Source organism: Megascapheus bottae, chromosome 13 (genome assembly GCF_031878675.1).
Source record: "Megascapheus bottae isolate mThoBot1 chromosome 13, mThoBot2.hap1, whole genome shotgun sequence".
NCBI lineage: Eukaryota > Metazoa > Chordata > Mammalia > Rodentia > Geomyidae > Megascapheus > Megascapheus bottae.
In genome coordinates, this window is record NC_143521.1 from 10,138,650 (window position 1) to 10,164,458 (window position 25,809).

The window sequence follows — 25,809 nt, forward strand, 5'->3', positions numbered from 1 at the left end:
AGAGTTCAGGTCCCAGGAATGGCACATATACACAAAAATAGCATTAAAATAGCTACTTATAATTAACTTTTCCCTCAAGATGGTCTTAAAAGCAGAAACTACTTATTGAGCCAAGTGACCACCAGTATTAAGAAATCAGAGCTCTTCAGCATCATTAGATTATCTTCTAGGACTTCAAGACACCCCTTCCCCAGCAATGTAAACTCCACAGAAACCATCAAAACTCAGCAGCATGGCCAGGAGCATAGCATAATGGTAGAATGCTTGCCTAGCATGCACAAAGCCCTGGGTTCTATTCCTTGGGACCACATACTCAGAAAAAGCCAGAAGTGGTGCTGTGTGGCTCAAGTGACATAGCACTAGCCTTGAGCAAAAGGAGTCCAAGTACAGTGTCCAGGCCCTGAGTTCAAGCCTCAGGACTGGTAAAAAAATACAAAAACAAAAAACCCTCAGCAGAACAATGGTGAATCTCATCACCCTGGGATAAGGCTGGACATGAATTTTGTTTTAAGCTCCCAATTTGTTCTGATATGAAGCCAGATGAAAACTTTTGGGGTACAAAATGTGCTCTGTTTAGGTTTAAATAAAAATTGTACAATTTTGAGGTTTGACTTCTTTCTAGATTCAAAATAGACATGCAGCACAATTTTTCAAAATATAAAGTTCATGGTAAAACTCACAATGAATCCAAATACGACAGTAGAAAAGAAACCACCAATGAATCCTTCCCACGTTTTTTTAGGAGACAACTAAAAGGTCAAATAAACAAAGATTATTCACTTACAAAACACACATTCCATGTGCAAACACTGTTCTAGGTGTCCTCTCAATATCTTCTACCTCTCTCCTTGGTTTTATTATAATTGTCTAAATTTTCCTCCCTTGTCCTATGATCCGATTTGAATTGTGCACCTGCCTTAACTAGCATCTAACACAGTAGAATTGCTAACATGGGGAGCTCGCTATCAGTGTTCATTTCTGTTAAGTAATTTGCTTTACTCCTCTCAAAAAGCCATAAACTGTTTAGATAACTATACCATAATTTTATCGTTCTGGGAATAAGGTCCATCCACATTCATTTCAAGAGTGTGAGATACTAGCCACAATTTGAATACAACAAAAAATGGACATCATAGGATATCATCTTCCTTTATTTTTTCTCCTCCCCCCTTCCCTTCTCTCTCTCCTCTCTTCTTTCCTTTACTTGTGGGAATGTGGCTGGGTTGAGTGAAGGCAAAGGGAAACACAGGATCTCAATATGAATGTCACTCGGGCTGGCTTAGAACTTGTGATTTTCTGTCTCAGCAAGATGGCACCATGCCCAGCTCAGGTTTTCATACATTTCTAATGTACTAAAGACACAAGAAATTTCTAAATGAAAAAATCCACAGCCTGAAATTCTGTATTTACCCCTCAAGTATTTACAAATTCTGCTACCCTCTCCCACCCTTTCCTACCCTCTTCCTCCCATTATTTTTTTTAACAATCTATGTCTGTCTACAAAAAGAAAAGAACTTCTTGTGCTTATAATAATGGATACTATTTGCTCTACCACTGGGCTATTGTTTCATAGTCAATGGGGCATTCAGGGAGAGCAGGGTGGAGGAATCTGGAACCTGGTGATGCAGTGGCATGAAGAGTCAGGAATGGACTGAACTAATTGCCCAAAGCCCCATATTAGATAAAGACTAAGATATGTGTATAATGATATAGTCATCTGGAGATCATGGATGATCTTTGGAATAACAGTGACAGAAACGGAGTATCAGAGAGAAGTACATGAGGGTGGGTATAGGCTGAGATATCTAAGTTCTTTGTATGCTCTTTGTCCTGATGTTCATGAAGCCCTAAACCAGAATGGTTGGCAGACATAGTATCTTTTCAAGGTCTCTAAGAGTCTTGCTTTAGGAAAGGAACAGATAAATCAACAGGTATAAATGAACTCAAATTCAAAAGAGTCTGCAGATTAAAGCTGACTTTATCAAATCAAGGTGACACATCATATTATGAGTTAATTACACAATCATCTAGGTTTATTGCACAATTAATCCTGCCTAGTTAAAAAAAAAATCACCAGAAGGCAAAGTTCAAAATCGGGTTCTGCTCTGGCTCTAACAGTCTTCCTGAAAGAATTAAACCAAAAACTTGGCCAGTACAGATCCCAGGTTCTTGTGATACAACTGCTTTTGACTCATTTCAAGGATATATACCAGCCTGTAATATCCCTGCAGCTTAGCCTGATGCTGAGTCTGGATTCTCACAGGGAATAGAGTTGACCAAGTTCTTCTGAAGAACAGGAAGTCCCTGCCTTCCTTGTTCCAGGAATATTTCTCTTGGAACCTTCACTCACTATGAACAAACAGCATGATAATTCTAAACAATGGTCTTAAATTCCCCCAAAAAACAGTTTCTGAATGATAACATCAAAGTAATAAAGTAACTGGGTTGGGGACTTTGTTCAAGTGGTCACGGACCTGCCTAGTAAGTCTGCAAAAATACCATTGTAGAATTTGCCCACTCTATGAAGTCTAGTGACTCCTGCATGAAGTCCCAATGTGAAAAGCAATTTTTCTTTAAAAAAATCAGTTCTAGTAAATGGGTTTGATTTCTATTTGTTTCTTCCTCCAAATGAGAACTGTGGAACTGAATTCATCTATTCTGGTAAAAATCAACTTGTTCATGTTTTTGTCTCCACTTCTCATGAACAGAATCAAATCTAAGGTAAAACAACATGGTCTGTCCAGCAACACTCCTTTTGCTTTCTGTCAGTATTTTTCCACTCCATCAGTATTTTTCCATAGGTAAAATTTGGGGAAATGAGAGAAGTGTATATGAGATTGGTATAATTTGCTTTTTAAACATTTTGGAACAGAAAGGGACAACTGAGGAGACAAGTTAAGAGGAAAGCAAGTGGCCTTCATGAATCAGGGTCAGTGATAGAGTTCAGTTCGGAGTAGACACTGATGAAGAACCTAGAAAGAATTAATGGGAGTATTGCTAAATACAGCTAAGGAAAATCACAGGTACCTGAAAGTAAAAACAATGTGTAACAGCAAAATGGTTGTAGGAAATATTTTCCAGTGTCTAATCTGTAAGGCTATGGGAGTGGACTGTCTTTTCCATTACCTTAATTAATGGAGTTCGTCCAAAAAAAAATCCAAAAAGGTAAGCAGTGATGTCATTACAGATAACACTTGATATTGGAACAAGGAACCTTAAAGAAAGGCAGCAGAAAAAGTCCAGATGATTAAGTAGCATATTATGAGTCATTAGGAACCAATTATAATAATCCTTTACATTATATTATGGCCTAGTTCTTGACAAAACATTAGCAGAAACAATAAATATCAACCACATTTCCTCAATCAGAAATTAAGCAGAGTGAAATCTATGAACTAGCACAATAAGAGAATTTTACTAAAAATAATCAATTTCTATAGCTATGAACATTTACATTTGCATTTTATGAAGAACAAATTATAAAATATGAAATTTCTTTCAAGAAAAGCAGCCTTTTAAATGGAAGTGAATCATTTGTATAGACAGATTATAATCTGATAAATTTGTATCAAGTTCTTAATGCAAATTCTATTTTATAAAATGTATTAATTTTAATTGTATCATAGTAAGTCTATGATTGCATTAAATTCTGTGAATTGTATATAAATTACTTACTTCAGTAACAGTCCACTGATTAAAAGTCTTTATATGGCAGACAAGCTTAAAATAAGTAACTCCTAGCTTTTTTATACAGACACACACATAAACTTTAGCAAAAATCATAAGCTGTTGAAGTAATAAAATTTATCTTGATGAAACCCAACAACTCTTAAACGTATTAGTTAATAAGTTAGAATGGATTGTGGTCAGTCTTTCTTCTATATAAACTTCTGTTTTTTCTCCAACTAATTAATCAATTTTATAAATTAATTTTTTGTCAGACCCGGGGCTTGAACTCAGGGCCTGAACACTTTCCTTGGGCTTTCTCAAGGCTAGAGCTCTACCACTGAAGCCACAGCACCACTTCTGACTTTTTTCTATGTATGTGGTATCGAGGATTCGAACCCAGGTCTTCGTGTATGCTAAGCAAGCACTCTATCACTAGCCCAAACTCCCAGCCTATAAATTTTAATAAAAATGCTTTCTGCAGGCTCTTATCACAGAGCTGTTAAGTCAACTCCCACAAAAGCAGACAACTATCCATTTAACAGCTAGAGAGCGGGTACTTCTGAGGAAAAACTCTTTTTGAAGTCCAGCCTTTGTAATAAGTAAAAAGTAACTAAGGTTTACTATCATCTACAAAGGCAATTGCTTAGGTTCTTTAAGAGGGCTTTCTTCATTTCACTTGGAACTTTATGATTTCTAAGGGTTAATGAAGCATTTTGTCTTCAGTTGCCAAACAGTAAGCAAAACTCAAGTTACTGAAATGGAATAGGGGAATGAAACATAACTAGTACAATTTAGCAGAAATCTGTAAGACATTGGCCAATGTTAGAGCATTTTGTCTTTTCTAAAAATAAGAACTAGAGATAAAATATAATGCAGCATAATATTTTTCCCTTACCATATCATGCCTTCAAACAGATTTTGGATGACAAGATGTGACTGAGTAACGATTATCAGTAAAGTGACATGAGTCCATGCGAACTGTTAATAGCCCAACAATACAAAAATTAGCAAACACAACTGATCATTGCAGCCAAGGAAGCAAGAGAGCACAATTAAGGCACAAACTTACGCCATGACTCTGAGTCAAAATAAGATGAAGATAAAGTCATACAAAGATAAGTGCAGTTAGTAAATTATATTCATTATCTTGCCTATTAGAATGTTGAAATAATGAAAACATTTAACAAAGCAATCTTAATTTATACACAAGGGAAAGGTAATAGCAGTGATATATTCTACTACCTTAAAAAACACATAAAAATAAACCTTAATATTAGACCACTTGATTTAAATAATAAATTTAGAATATTGCTGTGGTATTTAGAGAAATGTATCCTCTGTGGGCATTCTGTATTTATAACAAATGTTTGAAAATACTTTTTCTTCAGAAGCTTATTATGGCAACTTCTCCCCAGAGTTATTTTTAAATTCAAATGATTCAAAACAACAGGATTCAATTGTACTTCAGTTATATATTTTTTCATACATAAGTTGATCTTCACAGGTTTTCAATAACAGTATTTAGTGTTAAGTCAAAGGTTGCTATTTCATCCATGTAGCACAATGTGAAACTAAAGAAGCTACCGCTCCAATGCATTGCTTATAATTTTGAGATCTAAAAGATGACCTTTCAAATCCCCTAGATAATAAAACAATTACTTCCACAGTGCTTTATATAAAGGCCTTACTCAAAGGGATTTTGGTAGTCATGGAACCAAGGCCCTGAAGATACCAAAAGAAGATCTTACTTTCACAAGAGATCTTTTATTTTCTACTTTGTTTGATTATTCACAGATTTTTCTAATAATGTTGTTTTCAGATTTCCTGAAACTAGAAGTAATAATTTCCCAGTAATAATAATTAACAGACTGCCTTTTTTTTTTCTTTTGGCCATTCTGGGGCTTGACCTCAAGATCTGGGTACTGTCCATGAGATTCTTTTGCTCAAGTCTAGCATGCTACCATTTGAGCCATAGTACCACTTCTGCCTTTTTCTGTTTATGTGATACTGAGGAATTAAACCCAGGACTTCAAGCATGTCAGGCAAGCACTCTACCACTAAGCCACATCCCCAGCCCAACAAGATGTCTTAATAGAAAAAAAGGAAAGCACCAATAGGAGATAGAATCCAAGTCTAAAGCCTATTAACACATATATAATTAGCTATGCAATCAGAACATAAGAAGAAAACTTCAATTTACAAAGTAATACATTTCATAAAACACAAACTTTGAGTCACTTAGCAAAACTTCCTATGCCAAAAGCAATTACACAATTCTATCTATGCGTAATCCAAAGTACCAAGAAAATATCCTCAGTCTGCTTTACACTCATGCTAACAGCTTGGGAACACAAGTAACTTCCACCAAACAATGAAGTAGATGTTTCCACATTTAATTGTGCAAGAGACTGAAAAAGTTTCAAATTTCTACATCTTCAAGGAATTTAAGTAATTTATTTATATTTTTCATCTTTGATTTTTTAATGAAATTTTTTAGAAGAGTTAACACTTTTTGTTTTTGTGCAGGTCTTAGGGATTAAGTGCTAAGCACTTTTGCTCAAAGCTAGCACTTTACAATTTGATCCACAGATTCATTGCCAGCTTTGCAGAGATTCATTAGCGATAAGAGTCTCACAGACTTTTCTGCTCTGTCTAAACCTCAATCCTCAGATCTCAGCCCCCTGAGTAACTAGTATTTCAGGCATGAGTCTCCTGCATCAGGCTAACAAAAATCTCTCAACGTCCAGCATGACGTTTATTGGTCCTCCAAAACTGAGATATAGAAGATATCAAATAATGGATTAGATTATATAGCTCCACTACAGAAAAATAGAGGTAGGGTTTTTTAACTATACAATAATGGTTAATACTCACCATATAAAACTGTAGTCGATAGTGTTTCTTCACCAAGCTCAGCACAAACATGCAGAAACCTGTTCAAGAACAAAAACATGCACTTGTTGTGTAATTCTGTATGAAGCATGAACTCCCCGAATCAAATAAAGCAATGTCCTTCATCATGTCTAGGCATATTTCAGACATTCATTTATATGTCATTTCTCTACTACATTTTAATATATTTCTTGAGGGAAATAATTTCAAAGTGCCTAATATTTTCCATGGCACAATTTCAACACATGTCTTTTACATTAATTAAATAACCTATGTGGGCATAGTAAATAGATCTTGAATTTCAGTTGAATAAAATTTTTGTCAGTTCAATGTTCAACAAGGGTCATTACTTTACATATGTTACTGTAACTCCTTTGTATATCACCTTGATAATAAAATAGACTAAAACACTGCTAAAAAGAAAAAAAGAGAGTGAGGTAATGGTGTAGCTCAAGTACAGAGTGCTTTTCTCATATATGCAGGGCCCTGGGTTTATTTGGAGGGCTCTGCTAGGAAACAAAACACAGCCAGACACAGACAGAGACATACAGACACAGACTGACATGTATACAGAGTCAATTCATAAGAGTATATACAGAATGTATTCCACAATTATACAATATAAAAATTAACCATTATGTCAGCTAACATCCATTGAACACATGGGTTTCAGGATCAAACAGCTACTATATATTAACTCCTGGCTCCTTTCAATAACCTATTACCGCCTCTAGTTTACAGATGAAGAAAAATGCATAGAACAGTTTGGTATTGTACTGAAGGTCACAGGGCAAAAAAAAAAAAATAATGTTCGATTTTACTAACCCTCAAGAGTTGGGGACTCTAGCTAACATCTGAGCCGTAAGACTCAGGCGAAGTTAACTTGCAATTTCTCAGGACAATGTTACAAATTTAGTAAAACATAACCCATTTAATCATTTCATGATTTACCAACATTTGGTTTTGTGTCTGTATCTCACTAGTGGAAAATTATTGAAATTACTTCCAACTTAATTGTGAAATCGAATAATCATATACTAAAATAATGACAGGCAACATGAAGCATTTCTTGTCCAAAATACCAGTAAACATCTCAAGATTGTTTGACAAAAGAAGAATCTAAAAATACAATAAACACCAACTCTCATTCAGATAATCACGCATGTACTCTACATCTGGGGAGTGAGTTCTTTGAGACACAAACCTAGACCTGCGATTCCATACAAATCCTTTATCTGCCCTCTACAGACCATGACAATTCCATGTTCTAGGGTAAGTTCTCATCACAGCCTAGACCCAAGCAGCTGCTCTGAGCTGCTCTTTGGAGACTGATTTTATATTTCCATGTGTGGAGGAGAATGACAGAAGAGAACACATGTTGGTAGAGCGACTAACTGGACCGCAAAAGCAACATGAAAACATTTCTGAGTGGAAAGTAAGCGAAAGCTATTATGTTAAGAGGGAGGGAACAGGGGAGGAGATAGAGCTTATGTTTCAATTGCCAACCGCATAAAAGTCTCTCTTTATCATCATTACTTTCAAGAGTTCCTTCTATAGAAAGACATTTGGTAGTTCAAATAATAATTGAATTTCTAGGCTGTTTTATGCTATCAGTTTGTAGTTAAGGTTGAATGTCACATTGGTTCAGAGGCTAATGGGGAAAGCACAAAGTAGAGACAAAAGGCTGACTCAGTTGGGGCCTCCTTTTTCTGTCTAGCAGACACCTTGTCCCAAACATGATCATGGACTATCTTAGTATCATTACCTCTAAATTATCTCCTCACAAATACTGGTCCAAAACACATGGTTTCTTTTTTGCTTAAATTACATATTACATCATCCTAAAACATTTCTTCAAACAAAATTACCAACTAAATTATTTAATATTTCTTTTTTTGCAGTTTTTCTTGTAATGTATAGAGGGGTTACAGGTTATATTACAGTACAATTTTTAAAGGTATTCCTGAAAAAAAGGATGCCTCATATATAGCTTTTACATATAAGTATGGTATCCTGCGCTGAAATGATTGTTATTTGTGAAAATGTGCTGGTGATGCTGACAGAAAGATGTGTACAACGTGTGGATTCAGGAGTTCCGAGTGGTGGTGAGAACCCATTATCCAAAGACTAGAGAGAAATATATTTAAGAAAGAACACTAGAGAACGAAGGTTGTGAAGTCAAGAAAAGCACAATGGAAAGAGACACCCACAAGAGTCAAAAAAGACACAAAAATGTCCAAACAATAAAAGAAAATTTTGAGCCTCTGTGACGCTTCAAGCACAAGTTATAAAAAGGACACGTGAGACAGGTGCTAGCATTTAAGGGCTTGTGGTTTAGTTGAAGAGAGCACATGAAGAAAAAAATGAGGCTGCTATTAATTTTACCATTGGTGATTCAGCACATTACTGAGCACTCTTGATTCTGTATAGACTCAGGCTTGGATAGTACAGCCTACTAACACATGCCTCATCCTCTACTTGGTTAAACTTTTCATTATTTTTTGCCTATCAAAACTTCAAAAAATTCAGAAGACTACTAACCTATGTAGGTTTTTATTCAGATTTGAATTATTAACAAAAAGGTTTAGGTAAGTACATGCTTTGTAAAAATGATCATACCAACTGATCATATTAGCTAAGACAAAAAAGAAAGAATAGTGGTACCTGGGTCTTGTGCATGCTAAGCAAGCAATCCACCAACAAACCATACCTGAACAACCTAGAAACAGTTTTCTATTAAAGGTACAGAATATTATCCAGTATATAGGAGTCTTTACTTAAAAATTTACAAGGGGGGGCCAGGAGTTTGGCCTAGTGGTTAAAGTGCTTGCCTAGCATGCACAAAGACCCGGGTTCAATTCCTCGGTACCACATACATAGAAAAAAGCCGGAAGTGGTGCTGAGGCTCAAGTGGTAGAGCTCTAGCCTTGAGAAGGTCCAAGGACAGTGCTCAGGCCCTGAGTTCAAGCCCAGGACTGGCAAAAAAAAATTTACAAGGGGTTTTGAAAATATAGTCCTTTCTGAGGTTTTTTTTATGACTCTAAAGATTTCATCAAAATATCCTCTGATATAAAAGAGACTTGTAATATATTTTGCAAAATATTTTAATTGTAAGCATATGTTAGTCTATATGCCCATTGATTTTCTTAAATTCAATGCATTATATTCAACTCACATCACCTCCTTAAAGATTTAAAAGAAAAACAAAATAGCCATGCCTAAGTCCAAGAAATATATTTACTGAACATAACCAGTGTGGTTAGTTAAGACATATGCAGATTCAGACACTGTAAGCTCATTTATGCATTACTGCCAAATATCTAACTAAATAGCTGTCTGGCTTCAAAAGAGCCTCAAATCCAATCCACAGAACTGGTGTTAAAAAAGTTTCTTCCTATATGTATCTAGACTTTAGAAAAATCTTTGTTATGAATTTCAATCCCACTGTTTTTTTCCCTTCTTTGCGATCAGTCAAATTCACTTTATGAAAAAATTATCTAAATGTCTGGATGACTTCTAGGTCCTAGTGAGTCATTTTAAATAAGAGGAAACAAGTCATAGCTCTCAAAGAATTTATCAGATAGAAAGATATCTATATTTTATTTCAGTCAAAGTCAATGTCAAGTGGGAGCTGGTGGCTCACGACTATAATCCTAATTCAGGAAGCTAACATCTGAATACTGCAGTTCAAAGCCAGCCTGCGCAGAAAAGTCTGTGTGATTCTTATCTCCAATTAACAAAAATGATTGACTCAAATGGTAAAGCACTACACTTGAATGGAAAAAGCTCAGGGACAGTGGCCAGGCCTTTAATTCAAGCCCCAGAACAACATCAGGATTAAAAATAAAGGTCAATGTCCATGAAATAGCATGATCATCTCTGCTTTGAACATTTACAGAGACTTACACTTCTTAACACATTTGATTACTGCAGTAACATCAGTGCTTTGATGGAGCCACTGGAACGTTACTTAACAAAGACATCCACAGTATGGGAAAATATCTGAACACAGCACTCTTTCTATTTTGTTCATTCTTTTTAAGTCTAACTTCACTTGGTAGACAAAGCTCATAATGTTGCTAAACACTTTAAGAGTTCCTTCAAAGTAGCCATCAAAACAGTAATTCTAAGAAAATAGCAAGAAATGTGTGTGGATGTGCATGTTCTCAGCCTTTTAATTTGATAGTACTGGGAACCTAAATGTCAAGGACTTGCTCTGAGCCCTATGAATGAACCAAACAAGAAGAACACAAATTAGTGCTTGGAACCCAATAGGTCTACACACACACATAAAATGACTATAGGCAGAGAGCTCTATTGTGGTTTTGTACTGAAAGTTTCATTGTAGCATCTCTCAGCTTACTTTTAACAAATAATACATTGGGAGGACTGTAATGTCAATTGCCTAGTAGGATAAAGTACTGAAAAAGTGTTACCATTGTTAGAAACTGGGAAATGAACAAAAGGAAATTATTACTTCTTGTGAGTATAGTATAACATTGATAATAAAGTACATTTTAAAATATAAAACAAGAACACATAAAATTTTCAAAAATTGTCAAAAAGTTGGGCTTGGAACTTGCCTACTGGTAAAAGTACTTGCCCAGCATGCACAAAGACCTGGGTTCGATTCCTTGGTACCACATAAATAGAAAAAAGCTGGAAGTGGTGCTGAGGTGCAAGTGGTAGAGCTCTAGCTTAAGAAAGTCCAAGAACAGTGTTCAGGCCCTGAGTTCAGTCCCTATGACTGGCAAAAAATGTCAAAAAGACGCATTTATGTTCTAAGATAAACCCACTGTGTCTTCATTTTCTCACCTTATAGCCCCTTTGTAGCAAGTACACACCCTAAGGGTTCAAAGGAGCTCCTTCCCTAGCCTCTCTCCCTTCACATCTGTCACTGAACCACAAATCTTAGGAGATCTCTTACAATAAAATCCCAAAGATTTCCCAGAAATAGATCCAAGCCCTTCTCCCAACACACAAAGCACCTCAGACACAGCTCCTGCCTATCAATCCTCCCTTGGTTCAAATCCTGGCTTAGCCAGCTGGAATGCTCTTTCCTGTTCTCCACCGGGCAAAAAAATCAGCTTTTTTCCACCTTTGCAATACCTTCTCTTCTTTAAGACTTCTAGGACTTCCACACCCTCATGAGATCAAGGCCCTTCTCCTCTTTTTCATGCTTCAGTTGATCCTTGTTCACAGTTTAGCAATGAACTACAGCTTCAGCTCCTGGGAGGCATGTTACCTGCCTCATTTCCCCTAATATCTCAACCTCTCCATACTCAGGACTAGTAAGCAATCAAATCTCTGCTGTGGCTCAAGTGGTAGAGCTCTAGCCTTGAGAAAGCCCAAGGACAGTGCCCATGCCCTGAGTTCAAGGCCCAGGACTGGCAAAAAACAAAACAAAACAGGCTGGGGTACACCTCAATGGGAGAGGACGTGCCCAGCATGTGTGATCCTAGGTTTACCACCACAATAAAACTAAAAACAAAGAAAAATAAAAAGCCAGAAGCCACTTGTGTATATTTCCTACTAATATTATTAAAACTTAATCTAGCAGAAAAGAAGTATTGCTACAATAAATGTAAACTAAAGTCAGGCGTGGTGGCTCACTCCTGTAATCCTAGCTACTCAGGAGGCTGAGATCTGAAGATTGTGATTCAAAGCCAGCCCAGGGAACTAAAAAGTCTGTGAGACTCTTATCTCCAATTGATCACCAGAAAACCAGAAGTGGCACTCTGGCTCAAGGAATAGGGCCATAACCTTGAGCTGGAATGCTCAGAGACAGCACTCAGGCCCTGAGTTCAAGTCCAAAGATTGACCAAAAAAAATTTATATAATCTAAGAAAACATTACCTTCTTTTTTCCCATAATAGGAAGTCAGAGATAGTACTTTACCCTACAACATTTTTAATGTATACTTTTTATCTAAATCACCATGCTTAGAGCATCCAAAGTGATCATAATGTAGAAACAGAACTATTTCCAATGAATATCTATGCTTACTCTTGAAAGAACAGAACTAATCTAATAACCCATTTCTGACATTTTTTTTTGCCAGTAATGGGGCTTGAATTCAGGGCCTGGGGGACTGTCCTTAAGCTTTCTCAAGGCCAGTTCTCTACATTTGAGCCACAGCCCCAATTCTGGCTTTTTCTATGTATGTGGCACTGAGAAATCAAATCCAGGGCTTCGTGAATGCTAGGCAAGCACTCTACCGCCACTTGGCCACACTCCAGGCCCCATTTCTATGAATTTTAATTTCTGGAAATACATCAGTAATGATTTTTTTAAATGTAGAAACAGAGCCAGATAATTAGATTGAACAAAAGTGGCGAAAGGAGGAAAATCCTTTAGGAGCAAAAAACAACTCAATTCTCTGAAAATTACACTAATGATTTCAATTTAAGTTTAATATTTTGGCTTTCTGGAACCTAAAACTTTATTCAACTAAGGAAAAGAAGTTTTTTACTTCCAATTTTTACCATAAATATCTGATTCTTAATATAAAATAATAAAAACACATTATATGGCATACCAAAAAGTTGCATATGTAACAAACCATGTTAGTAAAACTATGCCCATTAATTCTATGTGAAAGTTCTACTTAGAAGTTGGAGAGTTCTCGGAGAATTTCTTTGTACATTCTATGTATATTCTTTGTATATATTTAAAAGTTTCTCTAGGATAATTTTCAAAGGAATTTTTTTAAATAGAGTCTTGTGTACTTTTAAAATTCTAGGGAAAAAAATGAACTATGCAATTTGTAGGCTGGGATAAGAAGGGGAAAGTAAAAGAAGTGGTAATATTTTCCAAAAAAGAAATATACTCATTACCTGATTTGCACATTAATAATCACAATAAAATTATATTTTTAAATAGATGAAATAAATTCTATTTAAGGGAGAAATACATCCAGGCACTAGTGGTTCATGCCTGTAATCATAGCTACTCAGGAGGCCGAGATCTGAGGATCATGGTTTGAAGCCAGCTTGGCAAGAAAGTCTACAAGACTCATATCTCCAATAATCTACTCAAAAAAAGCTGGAAATGGTTCTATGGATCAATGGTAGAATTCTAGCCTTGTGTAAAAAGACCATGCCTAGCCCTTGAGATCAAGCCCAGGAACAGAAAGAAACACAGAAATTAAGGAGAGGAGAGGAGAGGAGAGGAGAGGGGAGGGTAGGGGAGGGGAAAAGAAAGACAGACAGACATTTATGCATATGAGACAACTGAAGAGAAAGGAATACAATATAACAAAGAAAGATTGTACATTTAAATATTACAAGTAAAAAACTAAACATGGAAGATGCATTAGCTACATATCAATACAGAGTAAGTTCTCCACTTACCTGCCAGATAGAGTGCAAATGATATAAACCTATGGTAGCGAATAAGAAACTGTAGTTGTTCTTCTCTCTGAACAAATGTAGCAAAGTAATCAGCAACGGTTTCTCCATAAAAAAAGTAGTTGACACATAGCAGAAAGTACCTATAATTTAAAAAGTTATTTTATTTTTAAGGCCTTTTCCTCCTAACACAACCAAAGTATTCTAAATATATGTATGTGTGTATATATATATATATATATATAAATAATAACACAAAGATCAACACAGAATTCAGAAAACCTAAAATATACTACTCAAAATAAACTCCACCACAAAGGTATGGAAAACACTATATACATTCTTCGTTCATCTGTCCCCATGTCTGTGTGTTTCTCTCTCATGTTCGCTCTCACACATAGAGTATTAAAATCTTAATGAAAATTAGCCCATAAGTGGGCACAGTGTGGAATTCTATACTTCCATCAGAAAGAATGACATCAACACATTTATAAGGAAATGGAAAGACTTGGAAAAACTCATATTAAATGAAGTAAGCCAGACCCAAAGAAACCTACGCTCCACTGTTTCCCTCATTTGTAACACGATTTTTTCATCAGTCTTGGGGCTTGAACTCAGGGCCTGGGCACTGTCCTTGAGCTTTCTCAAGGCTAGCACTCTACCATTTGAACCATAGCACCACTTGTGGCTTTTTCTGTGTATGTGGGACCAGGAATGGATTTGTGCATGCTAGGCAGGCATTCTACCATTAGGCCTGTCTGTAACACTTTTTAATAACCTGTGTAAGTCATATCCCTGCCTGGCCTAAGATTTGGCCAGTACACTCTTCTCAATGGCCATGTGAGTAGTGATTCTTAAAGGGCAGGTGAGGTACAGGAACAAGCAGCAGGTAAAACTCTCTAGGAGAACCTTTTTAAGCCTCTATAAATCCCCTCTCCCAGCTTTCACAGGTTCTGGGACCTTTCTCACACAGGTTGAGCCCAAGGAGATTATGCTGATGGTTGCTTATAGGGGCCAGAAGGATAGGAAACAATCTGGGAGCTCCTTGGTGCCTCTTCAACAAAAGGGCAGTAAAGAGAAAGGTGGGTTCCCAAACCTCTGGTTCTGATAGGTGGAACTAATCCCACCAATTCCCCAAATCCGGGGCAAATGGTCTCATACAATCAACTGGTTCATGGCTCTTTCCTAAACTGACTTTGACAACTCTGTAGGGCTAATCAGGGTGTAGTCTAGCCCAACAACCCAATGCCCAGATAGTGTCCCATAATCAGGAGAACATGCAATATCTCACCATCTGCAGTTGCTGCTACATGTCTCTAGCCCACATCTAGGTACAGTGGGTCCTGTTTCTCTAACCCAGAAAAAATCTTTTCTACCAAATCTTGTCTCTGAGTGCATGTGTATCTTACCTCTTCTGTGAAGCAATATACAGCTTCTCTAGATAGCCACACCCACTGTGCTTGAGACAGAGTCTATGTAGCTCAGCATACCTACTACCTTCCTGTTTTGCTCTCTGCAGTGCAGGTTTACAGAGTGGGCATCACAATGCCAGGCTTAGAGGAGCCCATCTTGATTTCCACTTTCTTTCTCTACACTGAGAATCAATACTACATGGTTTACCACTTAATTTTCTCCAATTATTTTATCTATTTGACACCCCCCCCCACTCAGGAATATCTGCTAGAAGAAAAAAAAAATCAAGCATGGCCAAAATCAGTCCATAGGTCTTTATTCTTTTACATCTCTTAGGCCATGAATTCATAGGGGATAGGTTCCAATAACTCAGGTTCCTTCTCGTTGGTTCTCACAAAGTGTACTTCTCTGAGTGGAGCAGGCTGGTGCTTCAGTTAAAGGCAGGTTCCTTTCTCTTTGGCTTCCTTCATTTTCTGGTCATTTTCCTTCACCCATTTCAGGAAGCTATCTCGGCTCTTAGAGTGCTTAATATGCTCAATACGCACATTAATCCTCTTGGCGAGTACCTTGTCCTTAACTTAATTGTTCACAACAATGTCAACAGCATGCTGGGTAACACTGTAGACCTTTCCAGTTTTGTCATGATAACATTTATGGGGCATTCCTTTTTGAACAATACTCATTCCCTTGATGTCTACAATATCACCCTTCTTGTAGATTCTCATATATGTGGCCAAAGGAACAACTCCATGTTTCCTGAAGGGCTTAGAGAACATGTACTGGGTACCTCTCCTCTTTCCCTTTGTGTTGGTCATTCTGGCAAATTACTGGAAGATGGCAGTTCCGGCCAAAAGGTAAAATCAAGAAATTTTAAAAAATTATTATTCTAAACCTCAAAAGTAGTTTCTCAGCCAATACAAGGAAGACAATTATGTTAAAAGGGAAAATGATGGGAGAGGTGGGTTTGGCCCCAGTACACTGTATGCTTGCAGGAAACCCTCATTGAATAACTAATAAGCTAACACAAAATCCTGAATTAGGATACTATGAATGACTAATATATTTTCTGGTCAATGTCTTAATAGCTATAAAAACATAAAAGTTGGGGGAATGGACTGTTTGTTTCTTGAAGTACTGGGGAATGAAGCCTAGGGATTTCCACACTTTAGAGAAGCATTCTACTACTAAGCTATGTTGCCAGGCCTTTTATTTTATACCTTCGTTTCTGAGACAGGATCACTCTTTCTCTTGGTCTAGGTTACAACTCACAATTCTTCTGCTACTACCTCCTGACTAGCTGGGATTAGAGACATAAACCGCCATACCTGGCTTAGTATATGAAAAAAAATAAAGATATAGAACTTTATCTGGGTGCTAGTTGTTCAAACCTGTAATTCTGCATTCAGGAGGCCAATATCTGATAATTGAGGTGAAAGCCAGCCCAAAGGCAGGGAATTCTATCCAAAGAAGTGGAGCTGTGGTGCCCACTGGAGAGTGCTGGCCTGGAGTGAAAAAGCTAAGGGACAGTGCCCAGGGCTGGAGTTCCAGCCTAGGTAGCAGATTCCCCCACAAACACACACACATACACATACACTAAAAAGATATAAAACTTTAAATGTTAAAAATTAGTTGGTAGCTGGGCACTGGTAGCTCACGCCTGTAATCCTAGCTAATCAGGAAGCTGAGATCTGAGGATAATGGTTCAAAGCCAGCCTGGGCACAGAAGTCCTGAGATTCTTATCTCCAATTAACCACTAGAAAACGGGGAGTGGTGCTGTACCTCTAGGGGTAGGGTGCTAGCCTTGAGCTGAAGAGCTCAGGGACAGCACTGAAGCCCAGAGTTCAAGCCACATGACAGACCAAACAAAAAAAAAAAAGGTGATTTTTATAAGTTAACATACACTTGTAAATAAAACATTTTATATTGCATCATTTGATGAGAAATTTAAGATTATAACTAACCATATAAATTATGACCATAAAAATGCCTGATACATTCCTATTCTTTTAAAAGACAGACAATGCGAGACACACGAATATACATTCATCATACACTAAGTGTCCCTAAGAATGGAGAGAGGAGCTAGGGAAAGGGCTGCATAGCAGTGAGAATGGTAAACACCACATTTTTTTGGCCAGTCCTGGGCCTTGAACTCAGGGCCTGAGCACTGTCCTTGGGCTTTCTGAAGGCTAGAGCTCTACCATTTGAGCGACAACACCACTTCTGTTTTTTTCTATGTATGTGGTATCAAGGAATCAAACCCAGGTCTTCATGCATGCTAGGCAAGCACTCTACCACTAGGCCAAACTCTTGGCCTCCACATTCTTTTTTAAAATTATTTTTACTTTAGTTTTTATTCTCAGGATAATGTATAGAAGGGTTACAGTTACATTCACCAGGTAGTAGGTGAATCACGTCTCACACATTGATACCCCATCTCATGTTTTTGTCCCCATATCCTTCCCCCCACTTCCTCCCAATCATCTTGTTTTCCTCCCTTCCCTTTCCTATTTCAACTAAACAAATAAACATATATACAATACACCAGGTAACAAAGATATAGTAACAATATGAGATTAACCAAAGGGCAAAAAAAGAGAAATAACCTAGTATATTAAGATCAATAATCACTCAAGATAAAGCTCTTGTTTCCATATCGTAGAGACCCTTTCACTTAGTCTCATCCTATATGGCTTTATGTATCTAGATTTTGAGCTATTGTAATCCTCTACTAGGAGAGTCGTGGGTATGTACTAATTATGACAAATGAGGGAAACCACTGAGCCTTCGTTCCTTTGGGTCTGGCTTACTTCACTTACTATGATTTTTTTCCAAGTTTTTCCATTTCCTTACAAATGGGGCCATGTCATTCTTTCTGATGGCAGAATAGAATTCCACTGAAAACACCACATTCTTTTCATCTAGTTTTCCTCAAAACAAAAATATAACATGAACTGAGTGTACATAGGCTGACCAGGATGTTTCTCTTGCAAACTTTAGAAATTTGCATCTCTGAAACCTTTTCAGGTTTACTTACCAGCTCAGTGTTCGAAACCATGGCAGATCATAAGAATGATAGACTCTGTAGCCGATAGTGATAATTTCATGGAAGCATTTCACTTGTATGCCCAGAACCTGAAACCAAAATAGACACAAATATCTTTCTCATTGTTTACATTTGTCTTTAATCATTAAAAGAAAACTTTGTGTCACATCTTAGAAATATCTCGATCCACTCTTTAATTCTTCTAAATGGCAGTAGCAAAAATAAAATATTCAATATCTCTAAAACTACATGAAATTCTATGAAGGGTAAAGAAAATGCTATTTTATTCATAAAGGTTTGATAAATATTTCCCAAAAAGGAAGGGGGTGACAGAGTTTAGAATTTAGGGGTTAATTTATTATCAAAATTTAGGATAATTTCATTATCAAAATTTCATTTCCAGGGCCTGGAGTTTGGCCTAGTGGTTAAAGTGCTTGCCTAGCATGCATGAAGACCCAGGTTCGATTCCTTGGTACCACATATAGAAAAAAGCCGGAAGTGGTGCTGAGGCTCAAGTGGTAGAGCTCTAGCCTTGAGAAAGTCCAAGGACAGTGCTCAGGCCCTGAGCTCAAGCCCAGGACTGGCAAAAAAAAAAATTCATTTCCACTGGCACAGTGGCTCACCCTTGTAATTCTAGCTACTCAGGAAGCTGAGATTTGAGGATCAAGGTTCAAAGCCAGCCCTGGCAAAAAAGGACCTGAGACTCTTATCTCCAATTAATCTCTAGAAAATGGGAAGTGGGTCTTGGCTCAAGGGTAGGGTGGTAGCCTTGAGCCAAAGAGCTCAGGGACAACACCCAGGTCCAGGGGTAGGGCAATAGCCTTGAACTGAAGAGCTCAGGGACAGTGCCCAGGCCGAGTTCAAACCCCATGATTCCCCCCACACACACACATACAAGTTTCATTTCCATTACTGTCTTTTAAGATGGATACTATTTGTATTCAATTTGTATTTTTTCCTTTTTTGTTTTTGTCTTTCTTGGCATAATTGTTCATCTGTTTATGAGATAGGTATATAGCTCAAGCTATCCTCCAATTGATGATACTTATGCCTCCATATCCAAAGTGCTGAGATTATAGTACTATGTCCAAATATTATTTTTCTACTTTTGTCTCTATGAGTTACCAAAATTATCACACATGGAAGTTTGTGTATATTCGTATATATGGACTTGGACATACATGTAAATGAGCATATACATACATAGGTAGACTGATAGTCTCCCCACGTTTTGACATATAACAAAAATAAAGATTACATCAAACGAAGAGCTAAACAAAGAGTTAAAACACCTCCTAAGTAGTCACTCAGGAATTAGGAATAATCTTTCATTCTCCCTGCTGTGCTACCTCCAGAGCTAGACGATTCTAGACAATCAAAGTAATGCTACCAGGGAAAATCACAAGCATTTTCCCTAATTCAGATGCTCAGACAACTAATAGTGTTCATACAGTTCTGTTTATACACTGTCCTATGTCTATGTGCAGTAAGTAAGTAGAATATCAGTGCTATACTTTAGTAGTCCTTCACACTACTGCATTCTCTTATCTGGGTGAGAGTGATTTTGAAGCTTGACTGAAATCAATTCAAAGCTCAAGGAGCAAAAAGCATCATGTATACTTATTATCATGAACTAAGAGGATAGTATCTGTGTGATCACAGCAGAACCTTCCAATATCTGCATTGTATCTAGACCTCTGAGTGAAGAGAGAATCATTTTTTTTTAATTTTTCAAGGATTGAGTGACAGAACTTTTTGCAACTATTCATGTTTAAAATATTTGCTATCTGCTCCTTTACAGAGAAAGCTTATCAGATTCATGTTTGAGAACATACTCTGGGATTTCTATTATTTCACAAATAAACATCTCCAAGGCTTCAATTCAGGAGTTTAGGCTACCTTTTCCCCCCATTATATTTATGACATGCTCAATCAATCATATTCTTAAAAAAATACATGTGCCTCTTAGCTACATGATATAGCAGTATTTTACTAGAATATAATGAAGAATATACTAAGCATTGTGTTGTAATATAAAAGACAAGGGTACATATTTAAATGTTCTTCCTCTAATAATCTTTGTATTTAAAATATTAAAAGACATTTTTTTCAAAAAAAAAAAAAGAATCCTAGAATGGGGATAATGCTCAATGCCAAGAGAAAATGGCAAGGTCATACTCCCTATAGAACCAAAGAGCCTAGCATGCATGAAGACCCGGGTTCGATTCCTCGGTACCACATACATTGAAAAAAGCCGGAAGTGGTGCTGAGGCTCAAGTGGTAGAGCTCTAACCTTGAGAAAGTCCAAGGACAGTGCTCAGGCCCTGAGCTCAAGCCCATGACTGGGAAAAAAAATTTTAAATAAAGAGATACAATTTCCATGAACACATTTTACACAGTAGCCATTAGCGGCATAAATGGTATTTTGCTGAGAGGAAGGAAACATATTTTTTTTCTTTTTTTTCTTTTCATATATTTTTATTGTAATTAATAGAAGGGTTACATGATATTTGCCAGATAGAAGGTGCATTAATTCACATACATTGATACCCTTTCACCTGTCTTGGTCCCCATTTCCCTCACCCCCCACCCCCACCCCTCATTTTGTTTTCCCCCCTTCCCTATCCAATTTCAAATAACCAAATACAAATATATCCGATATATCAGGTAACAAAGTGAGATACTGTAACAATATGAGATAACCAAGGGACAGCAAAAGAGATGAGAGATAACATAGTACCTTAAGGACAACAATCATTGATTATATGGCTTATGTTTCTATATCCTAGAGGTCCTTTCATTTAGCTTCATACTATATGGCCTTTTGTATCAAGGTTTTGCTCTATTGCAAATCTCTCCTAGGAGAGCCCAAGGTTTCTACTGATTATGACAAATGAGGGAAACCATTGAGCTTAAGTTCCTTTGAGTCTGGCTTACTTCACTTAATATGATTTTTTCTAAGTCTTTCCATTTCCTAACAAATGGGGCAATGTCATTCTTTCTGACAGCAGCATAGAATTCCATTGTGTACAAATACCACATCTTGTTGATCTATTCATCAACTGAGGGACATCTAGGTTGGTTCCATATCTTTGCTATGGTAAATAGTGCTGCAATGAACATTGTTGTGCTGGTGGATTTAGTATGTCCTTGTTTCTGGACCATTGGGTAAATGCCAAGTAGTGGAATTGCTGGGTCCTAGGGGAGCAATATGTTTAGTCTTTTGAGGAACTGCCATACTGCTTTCCATAGTGGTTGAATGAGTTTGCACTCCTACCAACAGTGTAGTAGTGATCCCTCCTGGCCACATCCCTTCCAGCATCTGTTGTTATTAGTTTTCTTGATCCTGGTCATTCTAACTGGAGTGAGGTGGAATCTTAGAGTTGTTTTGATTTGCATTTCTTTTATGAGCAGAGACTTTGAGCATTTCTTCATGTGTCTATAGGCCATTTTTGTTTCTTCTTCAGAGAAGACTCTCTTTAAGTCTTTGGCCCATTTTTTAATGGGATGGTTGTTACTTTGGAGATTTGCTTTGGATTGATTCAATTTTTTGAGCTGTTGATATATTTTAGATATGAGGCCTTTGTCCATTGTATGGTTGGTGAAGATCTCCCACTCTGTAGGCTTCCTAATTAATTTACTAGCTATGTCCTTTGCCATACAAAAGCTCTGCAGTTTAATGCAGTCCCACTTATCCAGCCTTTCTCTGATTTGTTGTGATTCTTGGTCTTATTAAGAAAGTTTCGACCTGTGCCAAGGAGGCCTATAGTATCTCCTATTCCTTCTTGTAAAGTTTTCAGTGTGTCAGCTTTTACCTCCAGGTCTTTGATCCATTTGGAGTTAATTCTAGTGCAGGGTGACAAAGAAGGATCCAGCTTTATTTTTCTGCAGATGCTTAACCAGTTCTGCCTGTACCACTTGTTGAAGAGGCTATCTTTCTTCCTTTCTATTTTTTTGGCTCCCTTGTCAAACAGTACCAAGCTGTTTTGATAATTATAGCTCTGTAATAGAGTCTAAAGTTTGGAACTGAAATTCCTCCTGTGCTGTTCTTTCTGCTAAGAATTGTTTTTGCTGTACGGGGTCTTTTATTATTCCATATGAAATTTTGAATTGCCTCTTCTATTTCTTTAAAGAATGACATTGGGATACTTATTGTCTTTTCTTTTTTGGTACTGGGGATCGAACCCAGGACATTGCACAAGTGCTTTGCCACTGAGCTACATCCCAGCCCAGGAAACAGATTTTTTAATAGCACATGTATATGATAAATTATAGTTTTCAAGGATAAAATGGAAATGTTTAGAAAACAGAACTTCAGAAATTAGTGTTAAGTCCTTAAAATACATATATATTATCCTGGGCTAGGTGATTATGTAGAAACTGATATTCCATGTAATCACTGTACATTGGTAGAACTTATTTGACTCAAATTAATGTATTAAAAGCCTTAAAAACAACAGTCCACATACTAGAGATCCAACTTTAATAGTTACTGTGAATTCATAGGACTAATAGACAATACCCATTTTTTTTTTGTTTGGTCACAGGCCTTGAACTCTGGGCCTGGACCCTGTCCCTGAGCTCTTCAGCTCAAGCCTATCACCCTACTCCTTGAGCCACAGAGCCACTTCCTGTTTTTTTAGTGGTTAATTGGAGGTAAGAGTCTCCCAGACTTTAGTGCCTGGGCTGGCTTTGAACCATGATCCTTAGATCTCAGCTTCCTGAGTAGCTATGATTACAGGCATGAGCCATCGAACCTGGCTACAACACCCAGTTTTTGTAGCAGAATAGCCTATTAAGGAAGAGACTCACAAGTAAGTGTATATGGTGAAGTAGCTGAATGCATGCATATATGGAGTGCATAGCTGCTAGAGGGAGAAGGGTCAGGTTTGCAGGTGAGGGTGAGGCAATATTAAAGGAGCTACGTGTAGTCTGGAGTTTCTCGAACACCAAGGAGGCAGTGAGGACAGAGAGCTATGGCACAGCATGAAGGACTGCACAATGGAGTGGAATGGCATGCATTGACATGAATATCTAGGACAACTTGTGTGGCAAGAGTTAACTGTAGGTCAAATACTAGAGACTGTGATGCAGGCCAAGAAATAAAGTACCACTGGATAGATGTTCAGTGAGCTGGAGGACAAGTTACACAAGATACCAAGATACCAAGGTGGTGGAACTGAAACAGAACACTTCACAAAAACACATAAAAGGAATAAAGATCTACTTTGGCCTGTGGTTTCTGAGGTTAGTGGTGGCACAGATCCACCTCTGTGGTTGAGTGGTAAGGCATGGCACCATGGTGGAGAGGGCTGGTAGAATTGAGCTGTTTACCTCATGAAATCTGAGCCAGAAGGGTCCTGGGCCGAGAGCTGGAAAGATTTATCTCCATGACCTACTTCCTCTAACTAGTCCCTGCCTCCAAAGGCTTCCATCAGTTCCTGATCAATAATGCCAACACATTACAAATCCATAAGAGTATCAGTCCACTGGTTAAGTCAGTCCCTTCACAATCACATTACCTTTCAGCCACTAGACCTATGAGATGAGAAAAAGCCTTAAATGAAACACACAAGCCTTCAGGTGAATACTTCACATCAAGCCAAAGTGTTGGAGATAAGAATGAGAAGGGAACATAGACTTAGACCAAAGAAGGCATGAGAGACAGTGTGCCTAGATGCTCAAGATAGCTGCTAGACAGAACTCAAGTTCAAATTTTAACGTGTGGAACATCTACTAGAGCAACTGTAAGTCAAAACAACAGAAAATGTGCCTATTTTCATATGAGACTACTTAAAGAAAATCATCTTGTATGCTAAAGTATAACCTATTTCTTTACTACTATGTTTAGGATATTGCTATTACTAATATGTTTAGGATATTGCATGGTAAAGAAAACCATGGCATTTGAATGTTTACAAGTAGCACAATTATTGAACTTACTCACAGTGCATGCTGTGGTCCATTAAGTAAATGGCTCTATTAAAGCCCGTACTTAAAAGAAGGCAGGCCGCCACTAAGCTTTTGGCAGCACCTTCAGTTTAAGATGCAGGACACGGAATTTTCATTATGGTATTATTACAAACATGGCTTTAAAAGTACATATTAAAGAAAAAAGGATGAGGAAAACAGATGAAATGGCAGTGCTAATTGGGTTTTAGTAGTTAATGGTAAGGGGAGATAATGTTCAAAACTTTTACAATGTTTTATTTGGCAGTGCAGAGGTTTGATCTGAGGGCCTTGCACTAACAAGGCAAGTTCTGCTGTTGAGCCATACCCCAGTCCTTTAAAATGTTCACCTTTTGACAACAGTTTTAACATACATTTTTTGCCAGTCCTGGGCTTGAACACAGGGTTTGGGCACTGTCCTTGGGCTTTTTCAAGGCTAGAACTTTACCACTTGAGCCACAGCACCATTTCTGGCTTTTTTTTTTTTTTCAGTGTATGTGGTGCCGAGGAATCAAACCTGGCCGGGTCTTCATGCACTCTACCATTAGGCCAAACTCCTGGCCCTTTAACATACTTTTTTGACTCATGAAACACATGTTTTGAAAATAAATTACAGTGTTGACTTAACAGTTATAGAGAACATAGATATTATAGCAGAAAATCTCTGCTTTTAAATGAAAATATGCCTTAGTAACTATACCACTTAGAAAGCTTAACTCCCCTGTGAACATAATAGTGACAGAATCATAAGTAGGAGAAATAAGAGCCCCATCTAACAGGCAATGTCATCTCTGAGAAATGAGTTCTCAGTAAAACTACCTTGAGTTAGTCACTGCTGAGTGCTAACATTAAGAAGCAAATGCAAACTAGGTATAACATGTACTTCTCAAAATATAAATGACCTTATGAGTAATATAAACATAAATAACAATTGAAAACAAAATAATGATAAGTACCATCTGTGTATTATTCATCTTCCTAAGAGAATAACGTAAGTATCATTTCATGTGATATGTAAATGCTATATTTTATATGGCATTTGTATTCTCATGTGTATGTTTATGGAGGAATATGTAACAACAATTCAAATTTACTTTAGCCAGACCTTTAATATTTTTATTCTCAATGCTAACCTACCAAAACAAATAACTTGTAAGGAAAAAGGAAACTATACTTTCCTTTCGTAGAACAAAAGATAAAAATAAAAAGATCGCAATGCTTTAGACAGGTTTATTATTCTCTTTTTAAAAATCAGAATCAAAGCACACACAAATAACTTTGAAATGTCTTACATTTTGTCTAAAAGAGCAGTTAACCAAGAGTCTTTATTCACAGACTCTTGCCCTCATTAATGCACTCAATTATGTAGTTTAGAAAAAAAAAAAAACACAACCTGCTCCCAGGGGAGCTTGCCAAGCAGCCAAAGTCAATATGCCAAAGATACCTGCTTGTGCAGTGTCCTAGATCCAGGTTTACTTGTACTAGAGGGA

At 37.2% G+C, this 25,809-nt stretch overlaps 1 protein-coding gene and 1 pseudogene across 3 annotated transcripts in view; both read right to left on the minus strand.

Moving 5' to 3' along the window:
* The window catches only part of Cds1 (CDP-diacylglycerol synthase 1), a 63,642-nt gene that overhangs the window by 11,191 nt on the left and 26,642 nt on the right, over window positions 1–25,809 (minus strand). For 2 of the 3 annotated variants that reach the window (XM_090343283.1, XM_090343285.1), the window contains exons 4-9: window positions 18,362–18,459; window positions 13,914–14,053; window positions 6,544–6,602; window positions 4,565–4,647; window positions 3,127–3,214; window positions 681–749 (exon numbers count right to left, since the gene is read on the minus strand). In XM_090343283.1, coding sequence (XP_090199409.1) covers window positions 681–749; window positions 3,127–3,214; window positions 4,565–4,647; window positions 6,544–6,602; window positions 13,914–14,053; window positions 18,362–18,459 — 537 coding nt within the window. The remainder of the gene's footprint in view (window positions 1–680; window positions 750–3,126; window positions 3,215–4,564; window positions 4,648–6,543; window positions 6,603–13,913; window positions 14,054–18,361; window positions 18,460–25,809) is intronic. The other variant, XM_090343284.1, reaches the window with a different exon arrangement.
* Window positions 15,656–16,138, minus strand: LOC150055497 (large ribosomal subunit protein eL21 pseudogene; annotated as a pseudogene).